Source organism: Sciurus carolinensis, chromosome 9 (assembly GCF_902686445.1).
Source record: "Sciurus carolinensis chromosome 9, mSciCar1.2, whole genome shotgun sequence".
In the NCBI taxonomy this organism is placed as follows: Eukaryota; Metazoa; Chordata; class Mammalia; order Rodentia; family Sciuridae; genus Sciurus; species Sciurus carolinensis.
The window spans coordinates 139964103-139986258 of NC_062221.1; the positions used below are offsets into that span (position 1 = coordinate 139964103).

Here is a 22156-nt window from a genome sequence, read left to right on the forward strand (position 1 = left end):
CCAACTCCTCTCCCTTCTGGACTCACTATCACCCCAGAAAAGGGCACAGGCCCCTCTGGGCTGTGGGAAGCCCACCGACCCCCAAGTCCCAGGCATTCACCGGACTGGACAGTGTCCACCTCCCGGGTCTGCAAGTACCTCCGCAGCCTCCCCTGTGGCACCGAAGAGGCGCCCAGGATCGGCCCCCAGAGGGCTCTTCTCTGGCTTTCCCTGAAGGGCAGGAAGGGTGGCACTGCGGTCAGACAGGAGAGAGGACAGCAGGACGCAGGACGCTCCCTTGGCGGCCCAGGTCCCTGTCTTGCCCAGCGCCTGGCCCTGGAGGCCGGCCACTGCGTGCAGCGTGAGGGGGCCACGGTTATCTCCAGAACATGGCCATTGCTGGCCGCGGTGAGGCTGCGTCTCCAGTCGTGGGAGCGCCACTCCCGGGGCCCCTCTCAGCAGGACTCGGGCGGCCTGGAGCTCGTGGGGCAGAGGTGGGCAGCTCCCCAGGCCACTCCGCCCAGCTCCTTCACCAGGAGGGCTGCAGAGCACCTCCAAGTCTCTTCCAGGAAGCCCGGCCACCTCCCAGGCCCCTCCACACGACGCTCCTGAGCGGGAGGCGGAGGAGGAAGCATCACCCAGGAAAGAACCAGCCCAACGCCACCCAGGAAGAACAACATGCAGAGCCTCCACGGACGGCACGCCACTCAGGGTATAAAAGCCCCGCTGCCAGCTGCCCACTCACACCCACACCCACTCACACCCACACTCACACTCACACCCACTCACACACACTCACACTCACACCCTCCCACACCTCCTCCCGCCAGCACCGCCATGGCCGCCTCCACCATGTCCGTCTGCTCCAGCAACCTGAGCTACGGCAGCCGCGTCTGCCAGCCCGGTTCCTGCGATTCTGGCCCCGACCCCTCCTGGCAGGTGGACGACTGCCCAGAGAGCTGCTGCGAGCCCCCCTGCTGCGCCCCCAGCTGCTGCCAGCCCAGCTGCTGCGCCCCGGCCCCCTGCCTCACCCTCGTCTGCTCCCCACTCAGCTGTGCCTCCAGCCCCTGCTGCCAGCAGTCTGGCTGCCAGCCTGACTGCTGCAGCTGCTCCCCCTGCCAGCCGTCCTGCTGCGTGCCCCTCTGCTGCCAGCCCGTGTGCTGCAAGCCCGTGTGCTGTGTGCCCGTCTGCTCTGGGCCTTCCTCCTCCTGCTGCCAGCAGTCTAGCTGTGAGCCCTCTTGCTGCTCATCCTCCCCCTGCCAGCCGTCCTGCTGCGTGTCCCTCTGCTGCAAGCCCGTGTGCTGTGTGCCCGTCTGCTCTGGAGCCTCCTCCTCCTGCTGCCAGCAGTCTAGCTGCCAGTCCGATGGCTGCAGCTGCTCCCCCTGCCAGCAGTCTAGCTGTGAGCCCTCCTGCTGCAGCTGCTCCCCCTGCCAGCCGTCCTGCTGCGTGCCCGTCTGCTGCAAGCCCGTGTGCTGCTACAGGCCCTGCCCCTGCGTGTCCCTGCTCTGCCGCCCCGTGTGCAGGCCCGCCTGCTGCATGCCCAGCTCCTGCTCTGCCTCCTGCTGCCAGCCCAGCTGCTGCCGCGCGGCCTCCTGCGTGTCCCTGCTCTGCCGCCCCGCCTGCTCCCGCCCGGCCTGCTGCCGTGTCTCCTTGGGACAGAAGTCCTGCTGCTGACCGGCCGTGTCCCCAGGCCAGTGGGTTCAGGCCCTGCCCTGACCTCTCCCCGTTGGCCTCTCCGCTGCATCGGCCTCTATCTGCACCTTGAGGTGGAGACCCAGCCTCCCCCTTTTCCCTGCCTGAGGGGCTCTGCCTCCTGAGGCCAGGTCTGGGGGTGAGGGCTGCCCCCCACCATCCTGGCCTCAGTGGGTTCCTCTCGGCCGTCGAGCACCCTCGGGCCAGGACCTCCTTGGAAACCTAATAAACTCTACTTCCTGGGAGCCGCCTGTGCTTTGTCTCCTCCTTCCCGTCATTTCTAGTTGATGGCTGACCAGTCTGGGCAGGAGGCCAGGAAGCAGTGCGGGCTGGGGACCCAGCACTCTGGCAGGCCTGCCCTAGGCTAATGCCCACATAGCGTGGCTCCCCAGGGAAGTCGGCAGCCCAGCCTGGCAGGTGGGCGCCCTCCTGGGGCCGCCCCAGGGGGAGACCCTGGGGTGGTGCCGCGGTGCTGCCTGCAGAGGCCCTGGGCGGAAGCCTCCCCTCAGGTGGGTTCGCAGCACATGGAGCGCGGCCCCACAGAGACCGGGCTATCTCCAGCCACGGCCTAGCCCTGCCCACACTGGCGGGTTCAGCACTCAGGAAAGGGGCCGACTCAGGTTGACCAAGGCCCCTGCCTCTTGGTCTCTGCTTGTGGCTTTTCTAACCGAAAATAAACAACTGCTGCCTCCCTCCCGAGGCCCGAGCCCGCACACCCCTGGACCTGCCCCGGCTCTCGGCCCCCGTCCTCCACACCCCACCTTCCTCCAGCTTGGCACTGTCCACCGCTCTGACCAGACTGCCTCTGCCTGAGGTCGGGCCCAATCCTGGTCCACCTCTGGGCCTGTCCTGCAGAGCTGAGCTACCAGCCCTCCCAGCCCCTCGGGGTCCACGCTGCGTCTCTTCTCGGCCTCCTGCTGTGGCCTCCTGCTGTCCTGGTCCGTCTCCACGTGTCTTGGGGACTGTCAGGTTCCAGCTTGCTCTGGCCCGGTCCTTGGCTTCCCTCACCCATTACATGCAGCCCCCTGCCTCTGCTGGGCTCAGGGGCGCTCGACACACTGAGCTGACATCTTCCTCCACACACCTGCCCTGTTCTCCCTGGGCAGAGGCTGGACAACGGTGCCTGCTGGACTCAGCGCCCCTCCCACCCACACAGCACAGTCCACCTGAATCTATGGGCCTCCCTGCTGGAGGCCCCTCTTGGCCTCTGGCCACCTGTCAGGGTGACTCATCCCTGGTTTGCAGACAGCTCTGGGCGGCTGCACGCAGGCGTGATAACACAGGAGCCTGGGGCCCACACGGCTGTCGAAGCCCAGTTCAGGGGACCGGGCACCCCAGGAGAGGCCCTGTGCCTCGAGGGCTCTTGTGACCAAGCAGGCTCTTCTGCATCATTTAGTTTTGGAAAAAAGCACATTCTTTTTCCAGAGAAAATGTCAGAAAGATGGAGAAAGACTGTAAGAACTCGGTGAGCCCAAAACGGACGTGGCCTTCCAGGCAGGGCTCCCTTGCCTTGGAGATGGACAAGGGGCCTGAGCCAAGAAGCACCCCCTGAACGCAGGGCCTCCTGGGCACCGTCTGCATGAAGCAGACCAGGAGCCCCCGCCCGAAGACCCTCCCCACGGTCACGCCTCCCGTCACCAAGGCCTTACAAGGAGTGTCGGCAGAGCGTCGGCAGGGCTTCTGCAGGGGGCGTCGTGGTCTGAGGGCTCCTCTGCCTTGTAGATGCCAGGTGTGCAGACAGGTGTGACCGTCAGAGCCTGTGATCAAGCTTGTCCTGCACAAGGTTCCACCTGTTCTCTTTTTGTGGTGTGTGCGCGTGCGTGTGTGTGTGTGCGTGCGCGTGCGTGCGTGTGCGATGCTGGGATTGAACCCAGGGCCTCCTGCACGCGAGGCAAGCACTCTACCGGCTGAGAGAGGCCCAGCCCCCATCTCTGTGTCCTTGATAGAAGCTCGTGACACCTCTGCCTAGCCTAAGAATATGGACAGAGTCACTGTGAGTACCCACCGCTGACCTGCAGCCACCCCTCGGGGGAGAGTTGAAAGAATGTCCAGACTCGGGGGCAGAGGATGTTAAGTGCGTGCCCTCTGGACCCCTCGGCTCAAAACAAACCTGCTTCCTGAACCTCCCGGGTGTCCAGCCTCATCTGCCCTACGTCATTTGACCACCCAGCGGGGACAGTGGGGTGAGATGGCTCTTCTGCCTCTCTTGTCTGGGGTCTGCCTTCCCCAGGACGCTGGAGGACAACACGTTTTTGTGTACCAGCCTTTCTACCACTGATTTCTTCAGCTGGAAGAATCCACTCCCTCCCACCCGGAGATGCCCGGCCAAGACTGACCTGATGCCACCACTGTCCAGACCCCCCAGCTCCCCTGGGTACACGGAGTGCAGACGAGGACCCAAGCAGCTAAGTGGCTAGAGGAACGTGCTCTGGACACAGGGCAGCATTCAGGCCTATGTCCAGGCCCAGTTCCCCAACAGACCCAGGACGGGACCCCAACAAAGAGGGGGATGGCCTAGAGAGAAGGACACACCAGGCTCTGATGACAAGAAGGGGAAGGAGCCCTGACACGGACAGGACGTCAGAAGTACGCGGAAGCCTGGCGCAGGCCCGGCCCCAGCCAGTCTGTGAGAGAGCGTGGAGGCCTCTGGCCTGCCCTCCCTTCGATCCTGGGGCTCCAGATACCCAGCGATCAGAGAAGCCTTTGCGAGACAAGCCAGGAAGAGAGTCCCCGAAAACTCCAAATCCAGAGGGCTCTTCTGGAGAGAACGCCAGCAGCTGCCTGAAGTGGCCTCACGGTTCAAGTGAGACCAAGAGGCTCAGGGAGAGCCAGACGGAAGGATGGAGAGGAGGGAGCTCCTCGCCGCTGCCCCCGCCGCAAGCCAGGGGTCACCCAAGTGGCCCCCCAGGACAAAGTCAAAATAGACATCAAAATCGGGGCCAAACGCAGGGTCGAGGAAGGTCTGCATGGAGGCCCACCTTATCTGGTGACATGGCTGAGACTAAACCGATGTGCCTACTGCCACCAAGAGGGCCACTGGAAGAACGAATGTCCCCAACTAAAGGCCAATTGACCTAGACCAGGCGGTCACAGGGCTTCAAGGACTCACCAACCACCTTCGGGACGGCACTGGCTTCTGATTTAAGAACCGTTCTTACAAAATGACGTGGACGCTGGCCTCCGATGTGGGCACACTGTGGCTGACTGGAGCAACCGAGAAGACTGCATGGAGAAGACGCACCTGCCTCTCGCTCTCCGAGGTGACACTGGCCACCAGGTCTCAAGGAAGAAAGCTCAAATCTGTCAAAGCCAAGTGCCTCAGTTTCTCTCTACTCAGGGACACCAGCAACGGGCCCACCAGGAAACAGGCAGTCTGCCAGTTCCCGTCCCTCAACCTGCCGCCAGAGCTCAGAGTTCCTGGGTGTGCCAGAGTCTGCCAGATTTGAATCCCTAACTTTTCAGTCTGGCCGAGCCCCTCCGTGAGCCCACAAAGGGAAGAGAACGGGACACTCTGTCGTGGGGCCAGCACAGCCAAAGGCCTCTGAGGACAGTAAACAAGCCCTCCCCAGGCCACGCGCACTGGCACTCCCTGGCCTCACAAAGCTTTCTCTCTGTATGTCCACGCATGGCCTGGAAGAGCATTCGGAGTCCCGGCTCAAGTGCTGGGGACAGGCACTGTCCAGTGGCCATCTTCCTGAACAGCTGGACTCCATGGTTCAAGGCTGGCTACGGGTCCTGGGCGCCGCGGCTCTCCTGGTGCTGCGCCTGACTCTGGGCAGGAGCTGACGCTCATACTGGTACTGCTGGAGCACAGAGGACAACACTGGCTGGCCAAGGTGAGGATGGCCGGACACCAGGATGTGATGTGAAGACCCACACGTCCACATTCGAGTTGTCCAGACTCTGAACCCAGCAATTCTGCTGCCCGTCGGGGCTGGGCAGCCTGACCTCAAGGGCATTGAGGTCATGGGCCAAGTGTTCTCCAGCAGAGCAGGCCTGACCCACCAGCCCCCAAGGACCCTGCTGGGGAGTCCTCACAGATGGAAGCAGGTTCCTAAGAGAAGAGTAGTCTTGCTGGGTAGACAGGGGTCACCGGGGAATTGCAGCACCCGAGGCAGATCACTGATCTGAGCAGCCCAATCGGCAGCAGAAATCTGTCGATATCTACAGACATAAAGATATGCCTTCGCCACCCTCCAGGTTCACGGGGACTTACATTTTTAAAAAAGGGGCTAATTAACTCAGGAGAAAAAGGCATAAAAGAAATCCTTAATCTTCTAGATGCCAAATGGGCATCCACAAAGGTAGCAGTTAGGCATTGCCAGGGCCACCAAAAAGGGGACACTACGCAGGGCAACTAAAGAACAGAGAGAGCATACCCTGCAGCTTGCAAAGAGCAGGCAAAGCACTCAGCTCCAGACTTACACGCTATTCTTCTGCCTGACCCTGCAACAGAACGGGAACCAAAATATTCCCAACAAGAAAGCAGTTGGGGGCTGGGCTGGGGCTCGGCGGCAGAGCACTTGCCCAGCGTGTGTGGGGCCCTGGGCTGGATCCTTAGCACCATATAAAAATAAGCAGATTAAATAAAAGCATGCTGTCCATACACAACTACAAAAAAGACTTTTTTTAAAGAAAGTCATTGGTCCAAGACTGAAAAGGGCAGGCATCTCCCAGGCCGATGGTGGAGGTGACGAGCACGCGAGTCCCTGAGACTCCAGCCCTGCATCTCCACGTCCCTGGCTCACAAGCGTCCCCTGGGTCCTCTGCGAACCACGTGGAACCCACGCCAGGGCCAGGCTCCACCAGGGACACGAGCCAGCGAAGGGTGCCTGTGAGGCCTCGAAGCAGCCTCCCTGACGGCCACGCTCACGGGGCTGTCTGCGTCTCTCGGGTTTTGTTTGCTCTTATTCCACTGAGGAGGCTGGGGAGGCAGCCGGGAGGCTCCTCCAGGAAACCATTCCCAGGTTTGGCCTCCCAATAACCATTGGCTCCGAAAGTAGGCTGGCTCTTGTGGCAGAGGTGACACGATTCTTGGCCAAGAGCTTAAATGTCAGATGGAAGTTACAAGCTGCCTACAGGCCACAGCGTCCTGGCGAAGCAGAAAAGATGAATAGGACCTCAAAGGCTGGACCGGGTAGACTGTCAGGAGACTCCCCTGCGTTGGGATAAGATCCTCCCGACTGCACTGTTAAGGATCAGACCCACCCCTCCAGGACGACGAGGCTCTCCCTAGGAGACAAGGTATGGGAGGCCTCCCCATTTATCACGGGATCGCAGGGAAGCTTTAAGGGTAGCAGGGAATTAGCACTAAGGCAACGGCTTCGAGTTTTAGGGAAAAACTTTACAGACTCTCAACCAAGGGGCCAGGAAAAATCTGGCAGTAAGCCTGACCACAGAGGCCCACTCCTTCAGGCCTGGAGATGCAGTTCAGGCCAAAGAATGGAATAATCAGCTCTCGAACCCTCTCTGGAAGGGTCCTTGCACTGTCATTTTCTCCATCCCAACTGCGGTAAAAGTGCAGACAGGTCCCCGGATTCGGTGCAGCAGGCTCAAGCCCGGGCCTGCCACCCCCAAGGCTGAGCATCCAGAGGAAGGACACGTGGAGAAGCGTAAGACCAGGAGGACAAGGGCCCTGCTCCAGTCGCCCTGGAAGCTGACTAGCCTGTACTCGGTCCAGTTCCAGGAAACCACAGTCCTGCTCAGACTCTGGGGCTGGCGGATCAATGAACGCGGACGATAACTGGAAAGACGAAGGATCCTCTTGTATGAGGATCTAGGACCAAGGGGAAGACGGGGAGGCGCACTGGGGATGAAATTCATCCAGGAGGTCAACAAACTTGGGGTGAAGATGACTGGCCACTCCTTATGGTGCTGCTACCTGGGCACGGACGGCCGCTGGGGCTGTAGCGCTCCTGCTTACACACAAAACCAGATGATTCGCTTACAAGCGGCACTGGGACTTAGGACTAAACGGCTGCAGCCTTTGACCTCCTATGGTTTTTCACTCTTGGTAAATTCAAAAGCTTAGTTGGCGTAGCGGGGTCCTGAATTAACCTGTTCATGGCTCCCACGGCGGCTCCCCTCACATTAGAACTCCTGGGCCGCTACAGGGACCCTAAAGTCAGGACATCACAGGAGGCGCCAAGCCAGGGATATGACGATGGTCTCCAATTCAAAGAATTAAGTAATGATCACCATCAGAGGGGGCCTGAAGCAGACCAGGAGACCCTCCCCACAGTCACGCCTCCCGTCACCAAGGCCTTACAAGGAGTGTCGGCAGAGCGTCGGCAGGGCTTCTGCAGGGGGCGTCGTGGTCTGAGGGCTCCTCTGCCTTGTAGATGCCAGGTGTGCAGACAGGTGTGACCGTCAGAGCCTGTGATCAAGCTTGTCCTGCACAAGGTTCCACCTGTTCTCTTTTTGTGGTGTGTGCACATGCGTGCGTGCGTGTGTGCGTGCGTGCGTGTGCGATGCTGGGGTTGAACCCAGGGCCTCCTGCACGCGAGGCAAGCACTCTACCGGCTGAGAGAGGCCCAGCCCCCATCTCTGTGTCCTTGATAGAAGCTCGTGACACCTCTGCCTAGCCTAAGAATATGGACAGAGTCACTGTGAGTACCCACCACTGATCTGCAGCCACCCCGCGGGGGAGAGTTGAAAGAATGTCCAGACTCGGGGGCAGAGGATGTTAAGTGTGTGCCCTCTGGACCCCTCGGCTCAAAACAAACCTGCTTCCTGAACCTCCCGGGTGTCCAGCCTCCTCTGCCCTACAGCAGCACGTGGCGAGGCGGAGCTGCGCACAGTCCTTGCTGGGTCCAGCCCCACCCCCAAAGACCCTTGGCTTCTGAGGGCTGGAAAGAAGAGGCTGCTCTTGGTGCACAGAGGAGAGGGAACAACACCTAGAGCCCCAGGAGCAGAGGCCTGGGGCTGAGGCCTCGGCCCTGTCAGAATGTGCTTGAAATCCAGGAAGCAGACCTTTGCCCTGGCTCCAGAACCCCCATGGGACCTGTCCCGGCCCCACAAGACAGTGTTCTGGGCCAGACCCGCTGGCCCGAGGTCACCAAGGAAAGGCTCCCACTGAACGTGCCCCAGACTCTTCTGGGCTTGGTGAGAGCCAGGGGGCGCCATGCCACCACACGGCTAGCGTGCACAAGAGCCAGATGCACCGTCTTAAACCGCAGGGCTCTAGTAACCCTGTGAGACGGGGGTGAGGCGACGGAGCAGCAGAGCAGAGGCACACAGGGCAGGCACACACGGAACACTTGGGAAGAAGGGCACAGTGGCCGGATCGGGGTCCCAGGGAGAAGTCCTCCTCCTGACTGCCCTGGAGCCATGGAAGCCTTTGCACACCGACAGCAGACTGAGTTAGGAATCTGGGGGTCCAGAGCAGCAGACCCCACCTGACTCCACACAGCGCTCCTGAGCGGGAAGCGGAGGAGGAAGCATCGCCCAGGAAAGAACCAGCCCAACACCAACCAGGAAGAACAACATGCAGAGCCTCCACGAACAGCACGCCACTCAGGGTATAAAAGCCCCACTGCCAGCTGCCCACTCACACCCACACACACTCACACTCACACTCGCCCACACCTCCTCTCGCCAGCACCGCCATGGCCGCCTCCACCATGTCCGTCTGCTCCAGCAACCTGAGCTACGGCAGCCGCGTCTGCCAGCCCAGTTCCTGCGATTCTGGCCCCGACCCCTCCTGGCAGGTGGACGACTGCCCAGAGAGCTGCTGCGAGCCCCCCTGCTGCGCCCCCAGCTGCTGCCAGCCCAGCTGCTGCGCCCCGGCCCCCTGCCTCACCCTCGTCTGCTCCCCACTCAGCTGTGCCTCCAGCCCCTGCTGCCAGCAGTCTGGCTGCCAGCCTGACTGCTGCAGCTGCTCCCCCTGCCAGCCGTCCTGCTGCGTGCCCCTCTGCTGCCAGCCCGTGTGCTGCAAGCCCGTGTGCTGTGTGCCCGTCTGCTCTGGGCCTTCCTCCTCCTGCTGCCAGCAGTCTAGCTGTGAGCCCTCTTGCTGCTCATCCTCCCCCTGCCAGCCGTCCTGCTGTGTGCCCCTCTGCTGCAAGCCCGTGTGCTGTGTGCCCGTCTGCTCTGGAGCCTCCTCCTCCTGCTGCCAGCAGTCTAGCTGCCAGTCCGATGGCTGCAGCTGCTCCCCCTGCCAGCAGTCTAGCTGTGAGCCCTCCTGCTGCAGCTGCTCCCCCTGCCAGCCGTCCTGCTGCGTGCCCGTGTGCTGCAAGCCCGTGTGCTGCTACAGGCCCTGCCCCTGCGTGTCCCTGCTCTGCCGCCCCGTGTGCAGGCCCGCCTGCTGCGTGCCCAGCTCCTGCTCTGCCTCCTGCTGCCAGCCCAGCTGCTGCCGCGCGGCCTCCTGCGTGTCCCTGCTCTGCCGCCCCGCCTGCTCCCGCCCGGCCTGCTGCCGTGTCTCCTTGGGACAGAAGTCCTGCTGCTGACCGGCTGTGTCCCCAGGCCAGTGGGTTCACCTCTCCACTGTTGGCCTCTCTGCTACCTCTATTCGCACCTTGAGGTGGAGACCCAGCCTCCCCCTTTTCCCTGCCTGAGGGGCTCTGCCTCCTGAGGCCAGGTCTGGGGGTGAGGGCTGCCCCCCACCATCCTGGCCTCAGTGGGTTCCTCTCGGCCGTCGAGCACCCTCGGGCCAGGACCTCCTTGGAAACCTAATAAACTCTACTTCCTGGGAGCCGCCTGTGCTTTGTCTCCTCCTTCCCGTCATTTCTAGTTGATGGCTGACCGTCTGGGCAGGAGGCCAGGAAGCAGTGCGGGCTGGGGACCCAGCACTCTGGCAGGCCTGCCCCAGGCTATTATTGTGTCCCTGCTCTGCCGCCCTGTCTGCCTCTGCCTGGCCTGCGGTGGTGTCTCCTTGGGCCAGAAGTCCTGGGCTGACCAGCCATGTCCCCGCCTGTCCTCTTCCTTCAAGCCTCAACCCCACACAAGGTCTTGTGCACAGCTCAGCGTGAGCCCCATGACTCCACCCCAGCCAGCTGACCCAGTCGCACCTGTGAGGCCCAGAGGAGTGTGAAGCCGCTCCCAGCGGCAGCCCTCCCCTGCCCTGCCCCGCCCCTCACCTGTGGGGTTTGGCCTTGGTAGCTCCCTGTCCCTCTCCACGTCTTTGAGACAGTCCACTCCCGAAACCCGACCCTGGCGGCCACCTGGGAGCCCCGCCTGGAGCACCTGCAGAGCCAGGATGCAGGCCCCGAGGTCCGAAGCTCCCTCGAGGGTGTGCGGCCGTTCCTCCGGTGCCCTTGAGCTAGTGCCACCTCAGGTCCAGACAGACATGGTCACTTCAAGGACCCTTCAAGGCAAGGGAGGCCGGCAGCTCTTCTGGGGTCCAGCCAAAGCCGCACGGTGCTGCCCTCGGCCCCTCCCCCTCCCCCTGCCACACAGCCTCTGAGGCCTCTGAGTGTCCTGACCTGTTTGTGCCCATGGAGAGCAAGGGCATCCACCCTGCATGGCCCAGGTCCAGCCCAGGGGTGCCAGAGGGCAGGAGGTCAAGACATCCCTGCAGACGTTCCCCAAATCTTGTGGGAGGTTAGGAGATCACGACCTGCAACAGCCTGACTTGGAGGAGCTGGGGGAGGGCAGCTTTCCAGCGGCCTGGCCCAAAAACTGGGTCCCCAGGAAGCCTGCCCCGAAAGGGAGGACCCCCGAAACCAGCCTCTGTGCAGACAAACCAGGGCCCTCCTCCCACGTTCCGGGCCAAAGAAAAGGTGGGCTATGAACCTTGTTGCCCCTCCTACCAGTCGCCTGCAGCACCCCACCTATCAAAGAGGGGGTGGGACTCCGCCCACCTGCGTGTCTGGAATGTTCCTCCTCAGGCCACAGCGCCTCCATTCAGGCCCGGCTGGCCTGGAGTCCAGGAAACCCGCGCCCCCTCTAGGAAACAGGTGTTCGAATGCACAGAAGGGGACAAGCAGGTCGCAGTGCGCAGAAACAGTTTCCAAATACTTGTGAAAACGAGTGCGGCCAGTCGCGTCTCCATTAACCCATTAAGTACGCGGAGTGGCGGAGGGAGGGGCCCAGGCTGACGTCAGGTCTCCGGAGGCCTTGGGGACAGAGGTCAGGACCACAGACGTGCAGTGGTCCCCATCCGAGATCGGGCCCCCCAAGGCCATCTCCGCCGGGCCGAGCCTGCGGGGCCCCGAGTGGACCCGCACGCAGCCCGCAGCCGCGCCGTTCTCCAGGTTCTGGGAGCTTCCGCGGTTGGGCTGCAGGCGCGGAGCCAGGCGTCGGCGGTCCGCGGCTGCCCGCAACGCCCGCGGCGCACACCGCTCGGAAAGAAGCCGGGTCTGCGCAGAGCCCGAGGCAGCGGCTGCCCCGCGGCGGCGCCGGGCTGCCCGGCGTGCGCACCAGCCTGTCCGCACGCATCACGCGCGGGCGGGCACCGACCGCCGAGCCCGCCGCGCACGCACCCGGCGCGCCCCGCGCTTCGTAGCGACCCTGGGGCAGCCCGCGGACTCCACCCACTTGGCAGAGAAGGAGCCAGCGGTCAGGGCGGCCCCCGCCGGGTGCCGGTGGGAGCGGAGGCCTTGGGACTGACAACCGTCGCGAAGGCGGGGTTGACGCTTCTCCTCCTCCTAGTCCGCCTCCGGTGGCGGAACCCCAGACACAGCTGAGATGCCCTGAGGCCGGATTCGCCAGAGCCCCGACTAAGGCCCGCCTGGGGCCAAAGCCAGGGGCGGGACAAAAGACCAGCCAGTGCGTCTAGTCCCCTCAAGGACCAGACGCTTGACTCTCCCGTGGAGCGGGAAGAAGACACGTGGGATACCGGGCTGGGACCCCGGCCGCGGGCCAGGCCGGAGTCCCCACTCCCGGGCGAGGCCCCGGCTGGAGGGTCACAGCGGAAGGCCACGTTCACAGTCGTTCCTAAGACTCAGCAGGATTCGGAGAGAAGAGAGCGCAGCGCACCGCCGCGGGAGGGTCCTCAGAACCCGAGCCTGCGCCTCCTGGGAGGGGCGCGGTGGTGCGCGGATTTTCTGAGTGCCGGTGAAGGGCGAGCCCGGTCTCCTCAGACTCAGGGGCTGAGTCTCTGAGCCTCCGAGGGGTGGGGTGGGGGTCATTTATTTAAGAATTGCAAAAGTGATGGACATTTTAAAAGCAGGGGTAGATTGGACACCTGTCTCCAATCATGAGTCCCAGAGCGCTGAGGGACCATCATGTGAGGAGCAGCCCCCAGCCTCAGTCCTCTGTGCCCTCCGCAGCTGGAGGGCACCAGATCCTCCTGCACTGTCCACACTCTCCCTCGGGGCAGCGAGAGTGGTCCTGAGTGTGCACGCCCAAGCTGCGGCCCCCAGTGTGGAGGGAGCTGTGGGTCCCTGCACAAGCCTGCTGTGTGGACAGGGGACTGGCTGACAAGTGACCGACTGCTCAACCACAAAGCCTTTGACCTGCATGGCCAAGAGAGGCTGCTCCTGGCTCAGCGTCCGCCTGGGACCTTGCCTGGGCCTCCCCAGGGACTGGACTCAGGACTCTCTCCCTCACGCACCCTCCTTCCTGCAGGGCAGTCGCAGGACAGGTCAGTGCAGGAAGTGCTGGGAGCGCCTGCGGCCCGCTTGCCACCTGCAGAGGAGCTGGAGCCACCCGGCTCCTCCAGCTGCCCCCAGGCCCAGGCGTCCTGTGGCGCTTCCTGGGTACTCGCTCCAGCTCTTTGAACGCAGGGCACCACCTGCCCGGGGGGGAGGTCTGGCCTCACCACCTGCCTCCCCTGCACTCAGCCCACCGGAGGCCCCACAGCAGCCCTTGACCTGCCTGCCCCTCCCTGCTCCTTGGCTCCTCAGGCCCTCCAGGAGCCCCCCGCTGCGGGGCAGGGGGTCTCAGGCCCTCACTCGGGCAGAGCTGCAGCTTCACCGTGATGTGACCCCTGCAGGCAGGCCAGCGCCTCCCTTGAGTGGACCCTGAGCGAATGAGAGGGAAGGGTCACAAAGGAAGGGAAGCCACAGAGGTAGGAGCTGGCGCCCGCGTCCTGGCAGGACGCCTCTGGCTGTCCCTGAGGTAACACATTCACGGCAGGACCCCAGGGAGATGCAGCGGAAAGAGACCTTCTGCAACCTGTCACCTGCTGGCCGAGGAGAGAGGGCTGTGCCTCTGGAGCTCCGTCCAGGCCCCCGAGGGCCTCAGAACCCCTCACTCCACGTGGACAGGAGGCCGAGTCACAGTCTGCAGGGGTGTTCAGCTCTGCCGTCAGGGGCTCTCCATCAGCCCTGCCTCCTGTGCAGAGGGACCCCGGGCTCCCCTCAGGCCGAGTCAGGCACCAGCATCGGACAGACACTCAACCTCAACCTCCCCCCGGCACACTGGCCAAGCCCCCACTGCCCAGGGACCCTGGAGTCCTGAGCTCGCGGGACATCGACAGGCAAGTCCATGGCGGGCAGCTTAAGTCAGCGTGCCTGCAAGATCGCAGTCAGAGCTCGTCCCGAGACTGCCCGCGCTCCTTCCCAGGGACCCCACCCGCGTCTGGCAAGGCGTCCTCGGGGCCAGGCCTCCTGGACAGCTGGCGCTCCCTCTCTTCACCCCAACACGCAGGCGTCCCCAGCCCGCAGGCCCCCAAGAGCACAGGGAGTGGGGACTGCGCAGCCCCTTCCCCAGCCTCCAGGGCAGGGCGTGGCGACAGCTTCACGTGCCGGTCACAGACCCCGGCCTGCCCGGAGCCCAGGTAAGCTCTGCTTCCCAAATGCAGCATAACCAAGTGGGCCTGAGAATCTCGTGACCCCCAGCGGCCGTGACGCGGGCCCTCGGAAGCTCTGCGAGCTGGCGGGTCGCGGCTCGGCTCCTGTCTTACACACCTCCGGGGAGGGGCGGGCCTTATAAATGCCCTTTGTCATTATTGTGCAGGTTGGTTCTGCTCCTCACAGAAGGAACAGGAAGACGCACGTTTGTGACTCATCCCCACCAGGGAGGACGGCCGCACTGTGGCCAGGCTGGGCACCGCACAGGGTCCTTCTGAGGCTCACCCGGGCCCTGCAAGAGGGAGCGGGGGAGGCCGGCACTCAGTCTTCCAGGGCTCGCGGCCCGGGGACGGGGCGAGACGGAACGCTGACTGGTCGGCGTGCTGTTGGCAGAAGTGTCCCTCGGAGGCACCCGCCGTGGGCAGTCAGAAGCTTGGAGCCCTGGAATGGGCTTCCGTCCGGCCCTGCCACCCACAGGTCAGCTCTGTTGGTGCCCGTGGGCCTCAGCCCAGCGCAGGACCTGGCAGCAGCGGGTGGCATCCAGCCGTTCCCGGAGCTGGGCCTGTGCCCACCACCCACGCAGGCCGGCGCTCCAGGCTTGGGTCGCAGGTCCTGCCACAGGGATGCAAGTGCCCTCTGGAGCAGAGGCCCACCTGGCGTGAGGAGGAGCCAGACTCTCGGGGCCACTAAGGGCGAGCTGCCCACAGGGGAAGCCTCCACGGGCCAGCCCCTGGCCTCCCTCAGCTCCTCCACAGCCTGGCGCCCACGTGGCCAACATGCTGGCCCCTAAGGGGGCTCGGGGTTCCCGCGACCAGCCCCAGCATTCTGCCTTTGTTCCTCACCTCTGGGCCTGACCATGGCCTGCGGATGCCGTGGTCATCGGAGCCCAGACAGCTTTTCCACAGGGAGGGGACAGCGTCCTGGAGGCCTCGAGGGGCCGCTGCTGGCTTGGCGCTCGGGAGGCTGAGCCCCAGGAGGGAGCTCTTGGCGCAGGCGGGGCGTCTGGGACTCTGCCCGCGTCCCACGTTTCTGTTCAGGTGGGGACAGAAGCAGCCCAGGGGCGGCCCGGGCTCTGCCGAGTGCGGCCTGTGGTCTCTCCCCGGCCTGCCAGGGCTGCTGCCGCTTCATTCCTGAGGCAGGTGTACAGCCTTCCCGGAGCCCAGCAGGTAAGCACACGCGGGAGGCCCGTGGCGCTGCTCCGAGACCCGCCCCGCCCTGCAGCGGCAGAAGCGCCTCCGCTCCCTTTCATCTTCCCTGGGCCCCTCCCGCCAGCCCGGCTCCCCGGGTGTCAGCGTCCTGGACGTCCGGAGACCTGTCTCGGGCTAGAAGGTGGCATGGGCGACTGGACACCCTCCAGCTCCACAGAGGCGCCCCCCACGTCCATGCTTTGGTCTTACCTGAGCAAGGCTCCCAACGCTGGGCGCAGCACCCAGGGGTCGCCAGGAGCAGGAGCAGCACACGCAGCATCCGCGGGGCAGACATGAGGGCTCAGGTCCCACGCGCCATCCAGGGGCTCCGGCCAGCCGACAGGGAAGCAGCTCTGGGCAGCCTTGGGCCCCTTGGGGTGGTCACTGCGATGGCCACATGCCAGCAGGCCAGAGGGAGCACGGGCACCCTGGCAGCAGCGGGAAGCTTGCAGTCGCTCTGCGGCAGCAGGCAGGCGGCCCTGCAGGTCGGACGCAGCCCAGGTCTATCGCTTCATGTCCCTGACGGGTTTGGGTCGAGCCCCGCAGGTGACAGCTGATAGCATCTCGGCAGGCTTGCGATTAGTCATTGGCAAATCGCATTTTCCCAAAGGAAAGACAGAAACAGGTCGTTCCGCAGAGAGCTGAGCACAAACCAGAAAAACAGAAAACCAGTTCTCCTCGGGTGCAGCTCCTGCTGGCTGCCCGGAGGACCCGGCGGGAGACCCGCAGGCTCCGGCTCTGCAGGAGTCCAGCCGTGGAGGTCCCAAACGCTGCCAGCAATGCAGACAGGTCCCCGTGCTCCGCTGGGGGTCCCAGACAGGTCCCCGTGCTCCGCTGGGGTCCCAGATGCTGCCGCTGGCCCTGACGCTCCACTGGGTCCGCGTCCCCAGGAGGGGCCGGCTCCCGCGGAGGGCTTTTATCTGGTGCCCAGCCCTCAGGAGGGTGTGTGGGTTTGTCAACTGTCGGTTTCAGGAATTTCCCTGTGGAGGGAGGTCGGTCCTTAAAGGGAACTGCTCCTGAGAAAAGGGGGCAAGAGGCCTCGGGGCAGACACAGTGCGGTCATTGATTATTACCTCAAAAGCCAGTCTGACCTCTTGGAGCCGCAACTGACTGAAGTGCTGCTCCAGGCGGGGCAGCTATTAAATAGGACATTCTTCCAAAGAAAATGCCCTGCCGCCCTGCCCTGTCCACACGGTGCGACCGAGAAAACACATCTCTGAACCCCACCACTGGCTCCCGCAGAGGCCCCAAGTCAGTCCATGGTGGACGGTGGCAGCTCCCCTGGCTCAGCAGGACCCTCGCAAAGTCCCTAAAACCACACTGTCGGTGGCGCAGGGTGTCAGAAGGAAAGCCCCGGGCCAGAGGCTTTGAGTCTGCATCTGCAGGTGTTTGCAAAGAGCAAGACCCTGTGAGCAGGGCTTAGGGAGGAGGAGAGGAGAGGCAGAGAGTCAGAGCCAGAGTCGGAGGGGAGAGAGAGGGCGACTGAGGGGTAGGGGGACCCTGAGGCTCCCTGCCCAGGACACAGGGCAGCCCTGGGCCTGGAGTCGGTCACCTTCTGTGCCTCTGCTTTCTCCCCTGCTCCATAGACACCCATTGGTAGGACACGCCTGGCTCTAAGGGCCACAGGGTTTCAGTAACTCGGACAAAGGCCAGAAGAGGCTGCGACCACACAGGGCTCCCACGCCCTGGGCAGGTGAGCCTTGGAGTGGCCTCTCCCGCCCCGGGACCCCTGAGCTGGAGTGACTGCAGGCAGACGCCTTGCTCTGGCCGAATTTGCCCGTGGTGGACAGGCGCACGTGAGCCTCGCTTCTCTTCCTCTGCGGTTGGTGAGCTCTCTGTCCTGGGCCAGGGCCCTCCTAGGCCTCTGGACCTCGCCCACATGAGGTGGGGCGGTGACCCCTCCCACAGGACCAGCGGGTGGCACCTCTGCTGACCACAGATCCAGGCTACCTTGCATGGCTCTGCCAGCTCCCCTGGCCACCCCTGACCTCTGTGACCCCAAACCCTTGATAAAGTAAAATCGTGTCCGTTTGTGTGTGTGTGTGTGTGTGTGTGCTGGGGATCGAACCCAGGGCCTTGTGCTTACAAGGCAAGCGCTCTACCGACTGAGCTACTCCTCCGCCCCTCGTGTCCGTTTTTAATGATCTGATTGGAAGAATCAAGCGATGTTGCCTCAGGGAAATTTTCCCTCATATCACATTTGATCCGGTGACTCCAGCAACGCTCTCAGCGACTGTCAGGAGCCCAGGGTGGGAGCAGGGCTCGCGCGGAGCTGCAGAATGCGTCACGGCCGTCCTCGCACCATCCTCACCGGCCACCGTGCCTCCGGGGACCTGCGTGAAGTCGCTGAGTGGGGCAGGCGACGGGGGCACGGGCACACAGCTGCTTCTTCAAGCAGGTCCCAGGGCGCCAGCTCTGAACGCCCAGCGGGAGGGACGCCCAGGCTCCGCTCACCACGCTTCTTGGTCCCACCTCCTCCCCCTCAGTGTGCGGCGAAGTCGCTTCCCACACGGTGCGCGCCAAAGGCTGCGGAGGTGTCCCAAGAGCGGGACCTGCACCAGAGCTGTCCAGACTGCTGAGCTCCGCGTCAACAGGGGTCTCGCAGGAGGGACCCCAGCCCGTCCCAGGCCTGCTGGCTCCACCTCCAAACGGAAAACAGAACCTCCGGAGAACTCCCCAACCGTCCTGCTGAACTCCGGTGGGCCAGCGAAGGAGGGAGGGTCTCCGTCCGACAGGACAGGAGCTGGGAACAGGCACACTGGGGAGCGATCCCCGAGGGGGCTCCAAGGTCACTCTTCTCCAGGACGAGCACCTCATCCCAGGCAGGGAACGGCACCTTCTCCGAGCGTTTGGAAGTGGTGATTCTGGTCGTGGAGAGGACCCCATATCCAGTTAGCCACCAGCTAACACATCTCTCAGTGGGCCACGGCCTGTGGCGTCAGGGATTTAAACCCAAACGCCCCTGCGCAGACCGCGGTCGGACACTGCCGTCATGTGGGGTGCGTCCCAAGACCAGCAGACGCCTGAAACCACAGAATGGCCTTTCCTGTCTACTCGCACCTATGATGCGTTTGCTCTGCAAAGCTAGGCACCGTGAGAGATCCAGGCCTGGCTCAGCAACATACTGAAAGAAAAGTCACGTGAACGAGCTCGCTCTCTTGAATCAAGATAAATATTCACATTTGCAAGGGTCGAGGACAACTGAACCCCATGTCATGGTCTGGGTTTGAGGTGTCCTGGAAGCTCATGGTCAGGTGATGAGCTGTGACCCGGTCGGTGGTCAATCTACTTGGTGGGCACTGGCTGTGACGGAGGGCAGGGGTGTGGGGCTGCCTGTGGGGTCTGGGGGCTGTTCCTGGCTCCTGGCTCCTCCCTGCCTCCGCTGCCCTGCCGCCCGCTGACCGCCTTCCTCCCTCTCACTCCCACCCTGACGCTCCAACTCCTCTCAGGCCCAGAGCCGTGCAGCTGACCACACGGACTGCTCCTGGAAACGTGAGCCAGGACAAGCCCTCCCTCCTGTCAGCTGTCCTTGTCGGGTATTTTGGTCACAACGATGAAAAGCCAACACACAAAACTGACAACAAGGGCCCTCTTCTGGTGGCCACTGAGGCAGAGGGACACCTGACACTCAGATCCAGTGGAGAGCAGCCCAGGAGTACCTGGCAAGCCTGGAGTGTGGTCAGCCAGGCCCTGGTGGGAGCTCCCCGCTCAGGAGCAGTGGTGGGCTCACTGGCATCAGGCCAGCGGGCCTGGCGTCCAGGAACGCAGGCTTCCCGCACTTGGACAAGAGGTGTGGGCTGCTGTCTGTGGCTGCCATCTCCACCTCCCAAAGCAAACTCAAACAAGCAAGCAGAACCATTCAGGAATACCGGTTGGAGTGGCGACGGATTCACAGACCGGAACGGTGCCCTCACGGTAGGAAGGGCCCCCACTCGGGATCACGGCATTTCTCTTTGCTTATTCAAGTCTTGAATTGGGTTCACCAAAATAAAGTTTTTTTATAGTCTTGGCTATAAATTTTTTATAGTTTTTAAAATGGTTCTTCTATAAAGTAGGCCCTGTGAATATCCCATAAATTATAATTTTATCATTATTGGGAAGAAAATCCCCATTTTCATTTGTAACTGGTTATTGCAAAGAAAACTGACTTATTTTATATAGTTATCTTGTATCTAGCAACCTTAAAGTTAGTGTAGAATCTTATTTTTCTAGACAAACATGACCTGCAAATAAAAATACGTTGGACTCCTGTTTTAATGTGAGTACCCGTTTATCTTTTTTCTGGTTTTACAGTAGGAACTTGGGGCCTTGGAAACAATTGGAAGGCAGACAGTAGCAGCCCTCTTCCTTGCAGCCGTGGTGAGGTGGGCATGGGGTGGAGTCCTCGCCGTGTTGAGGAGTCTTCCTTTTTCTCTCAGCGTAGGAAAGGCTGCTGAATTCTCTCAAATGCTTCTGCACATCAGTGGATGTGATCTGACATGTTTTCAAGCTTAATTTATCAACAGAATTAGTGGCAAGTCTCCTTCCTCATGCTGAACTCTCCTTAGGTCCTGGCAGAATCACAGGCTCTGCCAGGCTTGGTGTGCACGCGAGCTGGGGAGGCCGCTCACCTTGCTCACCACCCTCTGGGGTCAGAGGCCCTCCTCCAGGGCTGCAGGCACCCAGGAAGTCCCAGGAGTCACCTGCGCACCATGGCACACTCCCCAGACCGTCACCGGTCATGGCAGCTCAGGACCCCTTGGGGACGTGGCCCACACAGCCCCAGGGTCTTTTGGCCTCTCCTGCTCCTGCCCCACCCCTCTCAGGACAGCTTCCTCCCACCAGGCTGTCCTGAGCCCGGTCCTCTGCCCGCATCCTCCTTCCTGGTTCTTAACTTGGTCTCTTCCTTAGCCTCTGTAGGAGCCTCCCTCTCCCTCATGGGTTCTGATCCCTTGCTCAGGTGACCATCATCCTCCTTGTCCCCAAACTGGAAGCTCCCAGGTGCCAGACCACGCCTCTTGGGGCCCGGCCTGTGACAATCAAGCGATTAAGAGTTACAAGCTCATTATCTCTGCCTGGGCAGCACCCAGGACGTGGCTGCCTCGGGGCCGTGGGTGTGCTGGCCGGGCTCTCCTGGTGGGCAGCACTTGGACATCCTAAGACTCTCTCCTCTGAAGATGGCCTGACCCACCTGTGACGAGATCTGAGCCTTGCTTCCCCTTGGGGCATCTTTGGAGCCTCTCAGGCCTGGCCCAGATGTGGCCCACCCAGGAGAAAGGCCGGCCCAGCTCGCTGTGCCAGGTGTGCCGTCTGTCCTTGTTCAGTCCCTGGGCATAAACTGCTGGGGACCTTCACCCTTAGACATTTCTTCAGTGCTTCCAAAAAATAAGGTCACTCGGTTCTCCACCCACGATGGGCAGGTCTGGAGAACTGCCACAGCCCAGATCAGCCCGGCGCGGCCGGCGGCCTTCCCACTTCTCCTGGGTCCTCCATCTCCTGCACCACGGCTCTTTCCTCTGGGAATCACACTTCTTGCAGATTCACTATCACAGAATCCACGCGATTTCTTGGACGAAGCCCCCTGGCCCCATCAGGTCCCTCGCGGGGCGGCTGCGGCTGCCTTCTGTCCTTCCCCCTTGAGGTTTGCCAAAGCTCGTTGATTCACTGTTTGTGGGTTGGCTGGTGTTTTGGGGTATCTAAGTTTCTCCTAAACACGCACCGAAGTCTGCTCCCTCTCCCTCTGCGCGCTGGGGACTGAGCCACATCCCAGCCCCTGCGTTTCTGTTTTTTCTTATTCTGAGTCAGCCCTCCCCGCGTACCTGTGTCGATCGTGTGACCGTACACACCGCTCCCCTGCCCCTCTGTGGTCGGTGTGCGGCTTCCCCTGGGTCCAAAGCTCCGCTGGGCCCCTGCTGCTGACCCTCACGGTGTCGGACACACACGTCCCTCCTCTCCACTTCCACACGCAGACATGGCCGCACAGAGGTGCTTGGCGGGCCGCCGTGAGGCTCTGGCTCTTGAAGTGGGGACGTTGACCCAGCCCTGCTCCAGGGTCCTGCTCAAGCCCCTCCTGCTGAAGCTCACGTCAGTAGCCCTGCTCACCTGGACCTTCTGCCTTCCCCTCCCAGGGCTCCACCTCTGGAATGGGGGCAGCCGCTGGGGCCCTGGTGGGGGCCTCCCCCTCCCCGGGACTGGCTGTCACTGGTTTATACCAGCATCTGCATTTGTCCTCACCAGTCAGCTTTACCTGCTGGTTACCAAAGGCCGGAGCAGGGCCCTCTGCTTCCTGCTGGGAGAACAGAGCACAGGCCTCCTGCAGGTGGGCTGCACAGGGACAAATGACCCTGCTGGGTCACTGCCCAAGGCCTTGGGCAGCGGCCTGCCCTGCTTGGCCCAGCGTGGCAGAGGCACCAGCTCCTCTCCAGGCAGAGCCCACCTCCGCCACACACAGCATGCTCTTAAAATTCCTCACAGATGAACCCGCACGCATCTAGCCCAACAAAAGCCCGGCTTTGCCTCCTGCTCCGAGCCGCACTGTAATTTCCCCCAACAACCTGCTGAAAAGACCAAGGGAAGCTCAGCAGCCAGCAGCCTGCCCGGGCCCTGCGGGGAGCGGCAATTACGGGGTGCAAGGCCCAGCGGGGCAGC

General features: G+C 62.7%; 2 protein-coding genes across 3 annotated transcripts in view; one reads left to right on the top strand and one right to left on the bottom strand.

Moving 5' to 3' along the window:
- The window catches only part of LOC124993773 (thrombospondin-type laminin G domain and EAR repeat-containing protein-like), a 79250-nt gene extending 62986 nt beyond the window's left edge, over positions 1-16264 (bottom strand). The window contains exon 1 of the mRNA XM_047565545.1: positions 15740-16264. Coding sequence (XP_047421501.1) covers positions 15740-15824 — 85 coding nt within the window. The 5' untranslated portion in view covers positions 15825-16264. The remainder of the gene's footprint in view (positions 1-15739) is intronic.
- Positions 817-10115, top strand: LOC124992626 (keratin-associated protein 10-12-like). Of its 2 annotated transcripts, XM_047563681.1 has the most exons (3): positions 817-1446; positions 9399-9799; positions 9860-10115. In XM_047563681.1, the coding sequence occupies exons 1-3, from the start codon at positions 817-819 to the stop codon at positions 10113-10115; spliced, it is 1287 nt and encodes a 428-aa protein (XP_047419637.1). The 2 variants fall into 2 exon arrangements, with proteins under 2 accessions (XP_047419637.1, XP_047419638.1); XM_047563682.1 differs by lacking the exons at positions 9399-9799; positions 9860-10115 and having other exon boundaries at positions 817-1337; positions 1398-1653.
- Positions 16265-22156: the final 5892 nt, after the last annotated feature.